This window comes from Erythrolamprus reginae, chromosome 11 (assembly GCF_031021105.1).
Source record: "Erythrolamprus reginae isolate rEryReg1 chromosome 11, rEryReg1.hap1, whole genome shotgun sequence".
In the NCBI taxonomy this organism is placed as follows: domain Eukaryota; kingdom Metazoa; phylum Chordata; class Lepidosauria; order Squamata; family Dipsadidae; genus Erythrolamprus; species Erythrolamprus reginae.
The window spans coordinates 31,853,398-31,867,326 of NC_091960.1; the positions used below are offsets into that span (position 1 = coordinate 31,853,398).

General features: G+C 44.7%; 1 protein-coding gene and 1 long non-coding RNA gene across 3 annotated transcripts in view; one reads left to right on the forward strand and one right to left on the reverse strand.

Annotated features, from left to right (window-relative positions):
• Window positions 1-662: 662 nt before the first annotated feature.
• On the reverse strand, window positions 663-7,786 carry AUNIP (aurora kinase A and ninein interacting protein). Of its 2 annotated transcripts, none has more exons than XM_070764246.1 (4): window positions 7,588-7,786; window positions 6,537-6,657; window positions 4,404-4,530; window positions 663-1,762 (listed from the first exon to the last, which is right to left on the reverse strand). In XM_070764246.1, exons 2-4 carry the CDS (start codon window positions 6,627-6,629, stop codon window positions 822-824), a joined length of 1,161 nt encoding a protein of 386 aa, XP_070620347.1. In that variant the 5' UTR covers window positions 6,630-6,657; window positions 7,588-7,786; the 3' UTR covers window positions 663-821. The 2 variants fall into 2 exon arrangements, with proteins under 2 accessions (XP_070620347.1, XP_070620349.1); XM_070764248.1 differs by lacking the exon at window positions 7,588-7,786 and adding an exon at window positions 7,493-7,554.
• A 23-nt stretch (window positions 7,787-7,809) lies between these two features.
• The window catches only part of LOC139174134 (uncharacterized), a 44,043-nt gene continuing 37,923 nt past the window's right edge, over window positions 7,810-13,929 (forward strand). The window contains exons 1-2 of the long non-coding RNA XR_011560307.1: window positions 7,810-8,042; window positions 9,093-9,198. This is a non-coding gene — a long non-coding RNA (uncharacterized lncRNA). The remainder of the gene's footprint in view (window positions 8,043-9,092; window positions 9,199-13,929) is intronic.

Below are 13,929 nucleotides of genomic sequence, written 5' to 3' on the forward strand. Positions count from 1 at the left end.
CAAAGCCAGATGTAGACAACCTGGTACTTTCCAGTCATTTTGGGCTACAATTCCCAAAAGCACTTGCCCTTAGCCTGAGGTTCAGGCTGATTGGCATTGCAATCCAAAGCCTCTGGATCGCATCAGGTTCTCATTGTGGCAGAGCAACTATGAGTCCCGTTCATAGTCATCGATTGGAGTTCTTTGTAAACATACAAACTGGTGTTTTAGTCTTAAACGTCAGCTAAAGGGGCACAAGAGAAATAAACCCATGTGGGCAGGCTGGATCTTGCTGAAGTTGCATGGGGTCAAGTTCACTAGCTTTGCAGCTTGGCAGGTCTGTTGTTTTGTTTTTAAAAAAAGACCCCACCCCATTTTGAAGCAGCAAGGACTGGTCAGCAATACCAACCTTTAAGCGGTGCTGTGGCTGATGGGTCTAGCTCAGGGGTAGACAAAATGGCTCTTCCCTGACATGTGGACTTCAACTCCCAGAATTCCTGAGCTAGTATGATAGGCTCGGGAATTCTGGGAGTTGAAGTCCACAAGTCATAGAAGAGCCAACTTTGCCTACCCCTGGTCTAGCTTAAATCCATCTTAGCCAACCTTTACACTACCTGAATGAAAGCTAGTTGCAGAACGATTCTAGAGCCGCGAGACCTTTCTTAGAACACCAGGGTTAAGAATTGCATTCCTCGGTTTCTTTTATTAGCTCACGCACACCGAAGAAAGCATGTTGAACAAAACAGGTTAGGTATGCGACACACAGCCACAGGCAATCTACGAAAGGGGCCCTTTGAGCCAGGTTTGTTTTGTAAAGAGGCTCGGTTATCTCACCGGGCAATTCAGTGTTTAATGACTTTATTGCCTTCCGAGTCCTCTGTGAATAACAAGTCATAACATGACTTTTCAGTACGTTCTGGCAGCGGAGGAAGAGCGCGCCAGTCCAGGGACCCAGGGGGGCTTCTGTCTCCAGCCCAACCATCCCTAAAGCAGCTCTTATTATTGAAGGAGCTTCTTCCAGGGGGCCTCTTGCGCCCCCAAAGCTCCTCCGGCAAGGACGCCTCGCTTCCTTCTCCTCCAAGGCGGTGCAGAATTGCTCTGCGGCCCTCGGAGTCCTGTGTGAACAGCCGCTGAGTTGTAGCTAGGGAGCCGTTCTCACAGCTAGCAGTGTCCGAATGCTTCCCACCGAATCCAGTTTGGTTGAAACCCCTCAAACGCGCTGCTTCTAATGGGTTTCCTTCCAGTTCTGGATCCATATTTTCAGAATCGGAGTCGTCTGCAAGAGTAGCGCCCGCCCAAGAAGAAGGGAATCCGCGCTGCCTCCCTGCATCCTTTCTTCGGTTCCGGTTTATTTTAAAACTTGGGTTTCTCCAAGAAAACGAAGTGGGGCTCCCTTCTCTTTGCCAGACGTCATTTTTCTCTTTCAGAGGGGACGCCGGAGCCAGCCGCTGCTGACGAAAGCCCCCCTTTTCTTCCAGGCGCCGAACGAGCTCTGTAGTTAGAAAAGCCTCTCTTTCTGTGGCGGTGCCTGCCTCCCGAGCAATTGGGCGGGTGCCGGGGTGGCCCTGGGCTCGAGCGGGGGGAGAATTGCAAAGGAAAGGGCCAGAGACATTCGTTGGCTTTGCAGGTTGTCCTTGGCAGTCCTGCAGGCTTGATGGTTGAAGGACAGAAGGCAGGGCCCTGGTCCTTTTCCCTCTAAGCAATTCGGTGTCTTTTAGATTGATGGTGTCGTTCGATGATGCGGAGGTCATTAACCGCTCGTTTGGGTCGGTGGTCTTTTCCCCTGCCAAAACACAATGGAATCTGAAATCATCCCGAGAGGTCAAATACAGAGTCTTTATATAGCCTAGCGGTCTAGGCCGCAGAAGTAGGCAAAGTTGGCTCTTCTACGACGTGGACTTCAATTCCCAGAGTTCTTGAGCTCATATGATTGGCTCGGGAATTCTTGGAGTTGACGTCCACAAGTCACAAAAGAGCCAACTTTGCCTAGCCCTGGTCTAGAGGGGAATGGCAGGTGCAGGTCTTTTACTTCAAGAGCATGACTTGGGGGTGGGGGTAGGGGGAGGCTATCAATCCAAAATCCAATTTTGGATCCTATTGCTCCCTATCTGAAGAGTCTACCTTGGGGTGTCCGAACTTGGCAACTTCAAGACGTGGACTTCAACTCCCAGAATTCTCCAGCCAGCAATGCTGGTTGGAAAATATCTGGGAGTTGACGTCCACAGGTCTTACCAAGTTTGGGGACCTCTAGGCCAGTGTTTCCCAACCTTGGCAACTTGAAGATATCTGGACTTCATCTCCCAGAATTCCCCAGCCAGCATTTGCTGGCTGGGGAATTCTGGGAGTTGAAGTCCAGATATCTTCAAGTTGCCAAGGTTGGGAAACACTGCTCTAGGCTACCTGAATCTAAGAGATTAGATGTTCTCCCTGCTGGACAGATGACCTGCCCTTGGAGGAGGCCCAGTCTCGGTTGGATTTACTGTGGTCCTCAGCAGCTTTGCCAGAAAGGGACTTTGGCAGAACCCTTGCCAATCTAAAGCAGGAGTCTCCCAACTTTGGCAACTTTTAAGACTTGTGGACTTCAAGTCCCAGAATTCCGGGACTTGAAGTCCACAAGTCTTAACGTTGCCAAAGTTGGACAGCCCTGATTTAAAGCTTGTCTAGGAAGGACTGATCATTTAATTCAGGGAAAAAAAAGTGTGCCTTACCCTCTGTGTTTAAAAGAAAAAAATTGGGGCTTGTGTTTGTTGTAAAAACCTGATTGGCTAACCAGTGAAACAGATAATACAAATACCGACCAGGGTCTTGTTTTTAACTAGTGCTATACCTGAACGATCAACATTTCTTTCTTACCAGGTCTCAGCTATTCCCTCCCTTGCTCTTCTTTGCAGTTGCTTTCAATTCTTTATTTAATTTCTTGCTTCTAAAAAAAGACTTGAAGGAGGAAAAAACTTCAAATGTTGCTGCTTTCCTCAGTTTACCTTTTCCCCAGTTTTTGAAGTTGTGAAGAATAAGTAGTGGAACGGGAGTCCTTTACACATCCTCCACACCTTTTAATAGTATTAATGCAGCAGAGAGACAAAAAGTTTTTTGGGATGACGTTGTGTGTTTTGTATGTCTTTGCAGTGAAGAGTGCGATGGAATAGCAAATAAATCCTCTTATACAGAGCTTGGCAAATGTATGTGCGACTTATTTGAACTTACTACTAAACTTACTACTTTACCTAGCCTTGAATGTGCAATGTAGCGACTTAAAATAGCAGATGAAAAGCTGACCACTAGATGGCACTAAAAAGTTTGCATTTGTTTTTGCCTTTTTGCTGCCATCTAGTGGTGGGGCTTTTTACAACCCTGATGTGGTAGTTGAAGAGCTTTCATTTTCACAATGGTTATACAGTAGAACCCCGACTTACGAGACTAATTGGTTCCGGAAGGAGGCTCGTATGACGAAACATTGTTTCCCATAGGAAACAATGTAAAGTCAATTAATCCGTGCAACAACAAAAAAAACCGCTGCCGCCGAACGCTAACTTCCGCGTTCGGCTTCAGGAGACAGCTGCGAAGCGGCACGCGTGTTTTAAAACGTGGCAGCCGGCCTGGGGGGCTCGGGGGCGCGTGTTTTAAAAGGTTGCAGCCGGCCTGGGGGGCTTGCCAGCCCCCCCCCGAGCCCCCCAGGCCAGCTGCAACCTTTTAAAACACGCGAGATACGAGCGCCAAGGAGCTGTCTCCTGAAGCCGAACGCGGAAGTTAGCGTTCGGCTTCAGGAGACAGCTCCTTGGCGCTCGTATCCCGAATGTGAGCTCGGGAGGCGAACAAAAATGTCGTTCCCCTCCCAGCTCTTATCTCGAGTAGCTCGTAAGTAGAGCTGCTCGTATGTCGAGGTTCCACTGTATCCAAGAAAGTTCGTATCCTGTCTCCACTTTTCAAAAGCAGACAGCAACATTTCTCTAGTAATGGGGAGATGGAGAAATGGGGTGATTTGGCGAGGGGCTGCAATGCAGCTTCTGTTTAGGGCAAAGGTCTTCAAACTTGGCAACTTTAAGACTTGTGGACTTCAACTCCCAGCTGGCTGGAGAATTCTGGGAGTTGAAGTCCACAAGTCTTAAAGTTGCCAAGTTTGGGGAGCCCTGGTGTATGGTCTCCTCTTCCCCCAGCAACAAAACTAAGCAAATGGTGGATTTCTTTCCTGGAGGATTACGGAGGGAGAAATGTGTATTTACCCAACATGGTTACAAACCTACAAGTTGCATTTACATAACACGGTAAGCTTGATTTTTCTATTGTGGCTTAAGCAAAGTACTTGAGCCATTTGGTCCGTTGGTGTTACAGTGCAGTGAACATAAGGAACCAAATTGGTAATTATTTCTGTGAAGACAATTCTCTTCCCACGCCGTGAATGCCTTACAACTGCTGTACAACTGTACCTGCTTTCTGAGCAGTGAAGAAAGTAGAAATAGTGGTTTGTTTAGTGCACGGATGAAGAGATCCAATTATTGCTGCAGGATGGGAGTGCTGGCCCAGGAGAGTTAAGGCTGACTTAGTGGCAACATTCTAGATAAAACAAAACACAGAATTAAGAGCAACTGTCCTCATGCATTACTTTTAGCATATTGCCTACACTAGTTAATCCCAAACTGTAAATTAATAATGGTTTGCTTATATAAAACCAATTGGAACAGCATCTCAAACTCAACCCAGACAAGATGGAGTGGCTGTGGGCCTTGCCTCCCAAGAAGGACAATTCCATCTGTCCGTCCATTACCCTGGGGAGAGAACTATTGACCCCCTCAGAGAGGGTCCGCAACTTGGGCGTCCTCCTCGATCCACAGCTGACATTGGAACATCATCTTTCGGCTGTGGCGAGGAGGGCGTTTGCCCAGTTCATCAGTTGCGGCCCTATTTGGACAGGGAGTCAGTGCTCAGTCACTCATGCCCTCATCACCTCAAGGTTCGATTACTGCAACGCTCTCTACATGGGGCTACCTTTGAAAAGTGTTCGGAAACTTCAAATCGTGCAGAATGCGGCCGCGAGAGCCATCGTGGGGTGTCCAAGATTCGCCCACGTTTCTGCAACACTCCGCAGTCTGCACTGGCTGCCGATCGGTTTCCGGTCACAATTCAAAGTGTTGGTAATGACCTTTAAAGCCCTACATGACATTGGGCCAGAATACATCCGGAACCGCCTTCTACCGCACGAATCCCAGCGGCCGATAAGGTCCCACAGAGTTGGCCCCAGGGGAAGAACCTTCTCTGTGGTGGCCCCGGCCCTCTGGAATCAACTTCCCCCAGAGATTAGAACGGCCCCCACCCTCCTTGTCTTTCGCAAATTACTCAAGACCCACCTTTGTCACCAAGCATGGGGGAGTTAAGATATTCCTTCCCCTATGCCATTACAAGTTATGTATGGTATTTGTGTGTATGTTTGGTTTTTATAATAAGGGTTTTTAGTTGTTTTATTAAATTGGATTGTTACATGTTGTTTTTTATCATTGTTGTTAGCTGCCCCGAGTCTGCGGAGAGGGGCGGCATACAAATCCAATAAATAATAATTAATAATAATAATAATAATAATAATAATAATAATAATCTGCAACCAGAAATTGCAACAAATAGTCATAGCATGTTTCCCCTAAAATAAGACCCTGTCTTATAAGCACTTGGGCTTATTGCCATGCACTCAAAAGCCTAATTGGGCTTATTATCAGGGGATGTCTTATTTTGGGGGGAACAGGGTAGGTAGGTAGATATGTCACATGTTTTGCTGATTTTGAAAATTCAGGGAGACTAGGATAATAATATAATACCATAAGTATTACTCACATACATAATTCATAGGCAAATATTTAACACACAGCAAGTTTATAGTAGGATCATTCTTTGTGAAGTGGACCAGGTGTCCACTTGACTGATTTTTGCAGCCTTATTTGAAAAGAAACCATCACAAAAACAACATATATCATAGGAAAAACATGTGCTTTCTAGTGAAATAAAAATGAAGATGATTGAAGGTGAGAAAACAGAGACCTCTGTTTCCTTACCTTCAATCATCTTCATTAGAATGAGTAAGTTTTTTTCTATGCTCTTTGTTTTCTCACCTTCAATCATCTTCATTTTTGTTTTATTAGAATGTTAGAATTAGAATGAGCACGGTTTTGTTTTTCTATCATATATGTTGTTTTTGTGATGGTTTCTTTTCAAACAAGGCTTCAATTTCACCTGGTCCACTTGACAAAGAATGACCCAGTATAGTCAGAGACCAAACTAGCAGAGATTGAGATAAGGGAATTAGGGTTAGGAAAAGCAATAAAGAAATAGCAAGCATTAGCAAGACTAACTGCAATGACCACACAAAGTAACACATCTGATTCCCTTTTATGGCTAATTGCAGCCCTAGCCCTTAAAGTAACATTATACTAATGCCCCCAGCATCCATTGCTGGTTATTTCATATATTGACAAACCCAACCAGTGGAGCACGTAGTACTGATAGTTATTGTGTATATTCACCCGCTTGAATGATTTATGAAAAATAATCAAGGTGGGATATAAATAAATTACCATCACTTTGCGTCTTTTGAGTGCTGAAGGATCCAGCCACACATCACAAGAATCCCGCTGCTTCCCGACAATGCTTCTGCCTTTCCCCTTCATTTTCTGCCTTCGGACTACATGAAATATCCTTCAGCATGAAAATAAAAAAGAGAAGATGCAATTGAGGGAGTTCCTCCAAAGGTATCAAAACTGGCAAGGACGTTGTGAGCAAAACCCAACGGGCAAAATTGAAGAATCCCAAGTGACCAACCAATGTTTCTTGTTGTTATTATTATTATTATTTATTGGATTTGTATGCCACCCCTCTCCCCAGACTCGGGGCAGCTAACAACAATGATTAAAAAAACAGCATGTAGCAATCCAATTAATAAAACAACTAATGCTGAAATGTCCAAGAATACTAACCAATTTGTAATCACAGCTTCCTGGTCAAGCTTTTGAGTGTACTCCAATTAAGGTTACCATTGCCCAACTTTCTTACCAAATCACTTGGCTGCCAAATTAACTGCCCCCCCCTTTCTACATACAGTGGTGCCTCTACTTACAAACTTAATTTGTTCTGTGACCAGGTTCTTAAAGTAGAAAAGTTTGTAAGAAGAAGCAATTTTTCCCATAGGAATCAATGTAAAAGCCAATAATGCGTGCGATTGGGGAAACCACAGGGAGGGTGGAGGCCCTGTTGTTGTTGTTGTTATTATTATTATTTATTAGATTTGTATGCCGCCCCTCTCCGAAGACTCGGGGCGGCTCACAACAGTAATAAAAACATTATAGTAGTGGAACAAATCTAATATTAAAAAACATATAAAACCCTATCATTATTTAAAAAACCAAACAGCAATAGAAAAGCAGGTTGCCTCCTGTTAGAAAAGCATCTTTGGGACTTTTTAACAAGACAAGCAAATCTCAACTCCAGGCGGTGGGGATTCACCCAATGGCCCCTGCAAGCAAACGCCCTTCACCTTCACGTCTACTCCTAGGAGTAATTCCCTTGCAACCCTTAGTAAGGAGCGCTCGGCAAGAAACGAAGGGCTTTGCGGGCTCAGCCGCCTCTTACCAGCCTCCTCTTCCTCCAGGCAAGCCCCAGCTCTCCAGTTCCGGGAACTCTTGTAAGACTCCATTTTCGTATATTTCCCGCCAGTCTGGCCCCGCCCTCCCGGTTAGGAACCGCCCAATGGCAGAAGCAAGCGCCTGTTCACCACGCCTGCCTCGCGCCTTTCCGGGGGCGGGATCAGTCCGGGGCGGAGCCCGGTATCTTGGAGGAAGAGCGCCAGTTCTCGAGTGCGCCTGCGCAGCTTGCAAAGCAAGGCTGGCTTGCAAAGGGTGGAGTTGCGCCGATGTTGTGTGAGTCTCGCGCAACGGACCGGGCCTTTTTGGCGCCTGCCTGCCTGCCTTTGCCCGTCTTGCTCGGCTCCGTTGCAGCCGTCGCGGTGTCCGAGAGGCCCACCTTGCATTAAACCAGGCCAAATCCTCGAAAGAATTGACACGTGTACGCCTGGTCGTCGGAATGCGGTAATTCGGTGCTTTCTTCCAAAACGGAGATGAGCTGCTGGCCGTTCTCCCTGCCAGCCCTTTTGGTTATCCAGCCAACACCCGGTTGACTTCCCCTGTCCCTGTTCTTCACACGTGGTGGCTGGGTTCACACGACAGGCTGAGCTGCAAAGGTAGCGGCTGCCCGAGAGGGAATAGAATAGAATAGAATGGAATTCTTTATTGGCCGGGTGAGATTGGACACACAAGGAATTTGTCTTTGGTGCAGATTTATTTTATTATTTATTTATTTTGTCCAATACACAATGAGGGTTTTAGTGGGTGTATATATATATATAATGATTTTAGCTGAAATTTTAAAATTAAGGGAGACTAGGATGGTACCATTTCGGCCTTGTTCTGGCCTACCCACTAAAACCACTATATATTCACACACACACACACACACACAGTAAAATACATGATGAAAGTTATAGAGGAGATACTCATAGTAAAATATATCTATGACAGAATAGAAGAGAGGGTATAGTAATAGAACATATCAATGAAAGAGCAGAAGAAGAGATATAGGAATAGAAGAAAGGAATAGGAGATATAGGAGAGCAATAGGACAGGGGGCGGAAGGCACTCTAGTGCACTTGTACTCGCCCCTTACTGACCTCTTAGGAATCTGGATAGGTTAACCGTAGATAAAATAAGATGCTCTTGGTGTACATAAAAGAAGAGATACATTTAATAATAATAATTTATTAGATTTGTATGCCGCCCCCCTCCAAAGACTCGGGGCAGCTCACAACAACAATAAAAAACAATATTATACTGGCACAAATCTAATATTAAAAAAACCCTAAAAAACCTATCATAATTAAAAACTAAACAGCACATACATACCAAACATAAATTATAATAAGCCTGGGGGAAAGGTGTCTCAAATCCCCCATGCCTGGCGGTATAGGTGGGTCTTAAGTAGTTTACGGAAGACAGGGTGGGGAGTTGATTCCAGAGGGCCAGAGCCGCCACAGAGAAGGCTCTTCCCTTGGGGCCCGCCAGACAACATTGTTTAATCAACAGGACCCGGAGAAGGCCAACTCTGTGGGACCTTATCGGCCGCTGGGATTCGTGCGGTAGCAGGCGGTTCCGGAGGTACTCTGGTCCAATGCCATGTAGGGCACACGAGGTACAACACTTAAAGATTGTCATGGTGGTCAAATAAGCAATCAGGATCTTCTCATAAAGTATCTCTGGATGTTTTCTAATGTATTTATATTTCTAATGTATTTATATTAGATTTGTGGACTTCAACTCCTAGAATTCCTCAGCCAGCTTTGGGAGTTGAAAGTCCACAAGTCTTAAAAGTTGTCAAGGTTGGAGAAACTGCAAATATTGCATAAGATGAATGGAGAGGTCAGTTCGAATAGGAATGGCTACATAAGGTTGTTACAAACATCCATTGCTAACGTGTATCTGATGCTTATCCATCCATCCATCATTTTTTAAATATTTTCGTACAATCACCTTTGTTTGGATGCAGATGAAATAAACAGAACTTTATTTACTTTATCGTCCCTACGTTCTATGCAAAAAAATCGACAACAACCCAGAATGAATATATATTCTTCCTTTCATCCTTGTGCCTTCCACTCTTTCTGAGCAGACTGGCAAATCTCCATCAAAGGCTGGGCTGCAGCCAATGACTATAAAGAATACTACTATCTAATATGAGGGCTGCAATAATTTTGACGATTACACAGTGGCAGCAAACAGATTTCAGGCTGAGTGAAGCTGTCCAGGGCATCAACCCAGATAGAACAGTGTTCTTCAACCATGGCAACTTCAAGCTGTGTGAACTTCAACTCCCAGAATTCCCTAGTCTTATCTAGAAAAGTTCTTAAGTAGAGGCATTCTTAAGTAGAGGTGCCACTGTATTCTGGTAAATAAAGCTGAGTCTGGAGTTGGCTTTGCAGTAGATCAGATTCAGTGTAGGTCATTGAAATCAGATTGTACGAGAGAAAGGGGGGACAGGGAGCCGTGATGCCATTGGAGGGAATCTTGAAGGACACGTTCAGTCCAGGAGGGCGCACTGCTCTGTAAGAAACAGGGGAAAGATCAAAGCAAAGCAGAACACCAAGACTCCCTTCCTTCCCTCTGGCCAGCTGTGGGCGTAGGAGGCATCGCTCCCTTTCTTCTAGGCAAGTGAGGAATGCCTTGAATTCCTGGGGCGTGCCTGGGTGGTTGTGCTTTTTCTTCCCACGAACTAAACAACGGTTTGTCCCCAGGGTGTAGTGGGACTTTCTGGTTTTTATAATATTAATAATAATTATTATAATTGGAGAAGATTGAAGGCAAAGTGGATAAAGAAAAGACCTGGTCATGGCTTACAAGTGGAACACTCAAAAAGAAGACAGAAGGACTAATACTGGCGGCACAAGAACAGGCCATCATAGTTCCCTCTAAGCTGAGCAGTGAGCAATCGCTCACTTAAAAATCATCATCAACTCAGAGTTTTCCAAACCTGCCCAGAAGCCGAGAGGGAAAAGTGAAAGGGAAGGAGAGAGAGAGAGGAAGAGAGAGAAACAGATAGAAAAAAGAGAGGAAGGAAAAGAGAAAGAAAAAGAATGGGAGTAAGGAAGAGAGAAAGAAAATCAAAGTCTAGTTTGAAACTAGCTCAACTATTTAAGGGGCATTTTGATATTGATAGAGTTGCCCTATTATGAGCTCACTGTTATAGACACACAGTACAGTATTTTATTTTGAAATTCTCTGAAGCAAAACAGGGTGGGTTTTTTGTTTGTTTGTTTGTTTATTTATTTATTATTTATGTGCCGCCCAGTCCCAAAGGGACTGCCGCTCAGACACTATACTTTTCCACCCCCCCACCCCCCAAAAAAATTAGAGGGAACACTGCAGGCCATTAGAACGAATGCTGTCAAAGCCAGAATTGAAAAATCAACAGACGATCCGAAGTGCAGACTCTGTAAAGAAACAGATGAAACAATCGATCACATACTCAGCTGCTGCAAAAACACCGCACAGACTGACTACAAGCATAGACATGATGCTGTGGCACAGATGATCCACTGGAACTTGTGCCAGAACTACCATTTACCAGTGGCAAAGAACTGGTGGGATCATAAGCCCGAAAAAGTGGTCGAAAATGAGCAAGCAAAGCTACTGTGGGACTTCCGACTTCAGACTGACCGAATTCTGAAGCATAACACACCAGACATTGTGATCATGGAGAAAAAGAAAGTATGGATCATCGACACTGCAATCCCAGGAGACAGCAGAATTGAGGAGAAGCAGCTAGAGAAATTAGTGAAATACGAAGATCTAAAAATTGAGCTGCAACGACTCTGGCATAAGCCAGTGAAAGTGGTCCCAGTGGTCCTTGGCACACTGGGCGCAGGGCCAAAGGATCTCAGCGGACATTTGAAAACCATTGGAATTGACAAAATCTCCATCTGTCAATTGCAAAAGGCCGCTTTACTGGGATCGGCAAACATAATTCGCCACTACATCATGCAGTCCTAGGTGCTTGGGAAGCGCCCGACTGGTGATGAAATATGAAATCCAGCATAGTGATCTTGTTTGTTGTGTTGTATTGACATAATAGTAATAATAATAAAAAAGTTGGAAGGGACATTGGAGGTCTTTTAGTCCAACCTCCTGCTTAGGCAGGAAACCCTACACTACTTCAGACAGATGGTTATCCAACATCTTTGTTAAAACTTCCAGTGTTGGAGCATTCACAACTTCTGGAGGCAAGCTGTTCCAGTGGTTAATTGTTCTGACTGTCAGGAAATTTCTCCTTAGTTCTAAGTAGCTTCTCTCCTTGTTTAGTTTCCACCCATTGATTCTTCTACCCTCAGGTGCTTTGGGGAATAGGTTGATTCCCTCTTCTTTGTGGCAACTCCTGAGATATTGGAACATTGCTATCATGTCTCCCCTGGTCCTTCTTTTCATTAAAATAGACATACCCAGTTCTTGCGACCGTTCTTCGTATGTTTTAGCCTCCATTCCCCTAATCATCTTTGTTGCTCTTCTTGGCACTCTTGATTAAGCAAACCTATTTAATCTGGTTATGGACATGATTATTTACTCAGCTTCTGTTTATCCAAGTTAATTAAAACTCTTCCGTTTATCAGAAGTTAAAAAGTGAATTAGACACTTTTCTGTTCAGATGACAATCACACCTTGATATGATTTGTCTTTATACTATATATCTTACATTAACCATATAGCATTGTAACTAAATTAGTAAAAGTTAATCTTTTATACTTATATGCACAAGAAATTTGTTATTTAAAAAATATACGCAAGTCCACAGGAGCTGCTCAGGTCAGAGATCTCTTTTTAATTTGGACAAGCTTTGCTCAGAAAACCATGTCTCCATGTCTATCAGCCCTACAACTCAACAAGGACATTTATTTATTTATTATTATTATTATTATTATTATTATTAATTGGATTTGTATGCCGCCCCTCTCCGCAGACTCGGGGCGGCTAACAACAATGATAAATAACAACATATAACAATCCAATTTAATAAAACAACTAAAACCCCTTGTTATAAAAACCAAACATACAAACAAATATACCATGCATAACTTGTAATGGCCTAGGGGAAGGAATATCCTAACTCCCCCATGCCTGGCGACAAAGGTGGGCCTTGAGTAATTTTCGAAAGACAAGGAGGGTGGGGGCCGTTCTAATCTCTGGGGGGAGCTGACTCCAGAGGGCCGGGGCCGCCACAGAGAAGGCTCTTCCCCTGGGGCTCGCCAAACGACATTGTTTGGTCGATGGGACCCGGAGAAGGCCAACTCTGTGGGACTTTATCGGCCGCTGTGATTCGTGCGGTAGAAGGCGGTTCCGGGTGTATTCTGGCCCAATGCCATGTAGGGCTTTAAAGGTCATTACCAACACTTTGAATTGTGACCGGAAACCGATCGGCAGCCAGTGCAGGCCGCGGAGTGTTGCAGAAACATGGGCGAATTTAGGAAGCCCCACGATGGCTCTCGCGGCTGCATTGTGCACGACCTGAAGTTTCCGAACACTTTTCAAAGGTAGCCCCATGTAGAGAGCGTTGCAGTAATCAAACCTCGAGGTGATGAGGGCGTGAGTGACTGTGAGCAATGACTCCCTGTCCAAATTGGGCCGCAACTGGTGCACCAGGCGAAGTGGAGACCGTACCCTCCGCAGCCTACCGTGAAGCCCGAAAAAGATGGCTCAAAGCCTGCAGAAGTGGCTGCCCCACCCTTTGGTGGATTAACACCCCCCCCACCCCCCCGGTATTTTTCCTCTCTGCATCCCCACCTGGATTTGAGAACAATTAATCAAAGGAACATCTGACTTCCCAGAGCTGTCGCTCCATCACTGGAGGTTTCTTAAAAAAGATTAGACCATCATTTGTCCAGGTTGGAATAACAACTCCTGCCTTGGGAGAAGGGGGTTGGACTAGAAGACCTCCAAGGTCCCTTCCGGCCCTATGATTCTAAACTTCGTCTTTCTTTTCCTTTTTGGAAGGAATTATTTTGGAGGATTATTCGCAAAATCTCATCGTCTTTACATAATTTCTTGAGTTTAAAAGAATTAAAATTCTCACCATTACTGCAGAGATCTTTTTTGGGGGGGGGGGGGACACCCCGTTTTTTAGATATCCCAGAATAATAGCCTACCCCAAAGCCTAGAATTTGGCTTTAGGTCTTTTTCCTGGGATCTTTACAATATCTCCTTTGCACACTGTAGAATTTTGCAAAAATGGGGAATATTTCCTTCCGTCTTGCATCTTACAACTTTTTTTCAGGAAGAAAATCTCTTTCTTTGTTGTTTTCTTCTTTGCTTTGCCAAAGCCTCCGAGTGAATCCGAGTGATCTAATTGGGTTGGTATTTCACTAAAGTTTAACTACTG

Coding starts and splice junctions, on each gene's coding strand:
- AUNIP (XM_070764246.1), bottom strand. CDS start 6,629: ATGAAGGGGAAAGGCAGAAGCATTGTCGGGAAGCAGCGGGATTCTTGT. Junction 4,531..6,536: donor TCAAAAGACGCAAAGTGATG/GTAATTTATTTA, acceptor TGTTTTATCTAG/AATGTTGCCACTAAGTCAGC. Junction 1,763..4,403: donor CTTCACTGCTCAGAAAGCAG/GTACAGTTGTAC, acceptor GTGTTTTGGCAG/GGGAAAAGACCACCGACCCA.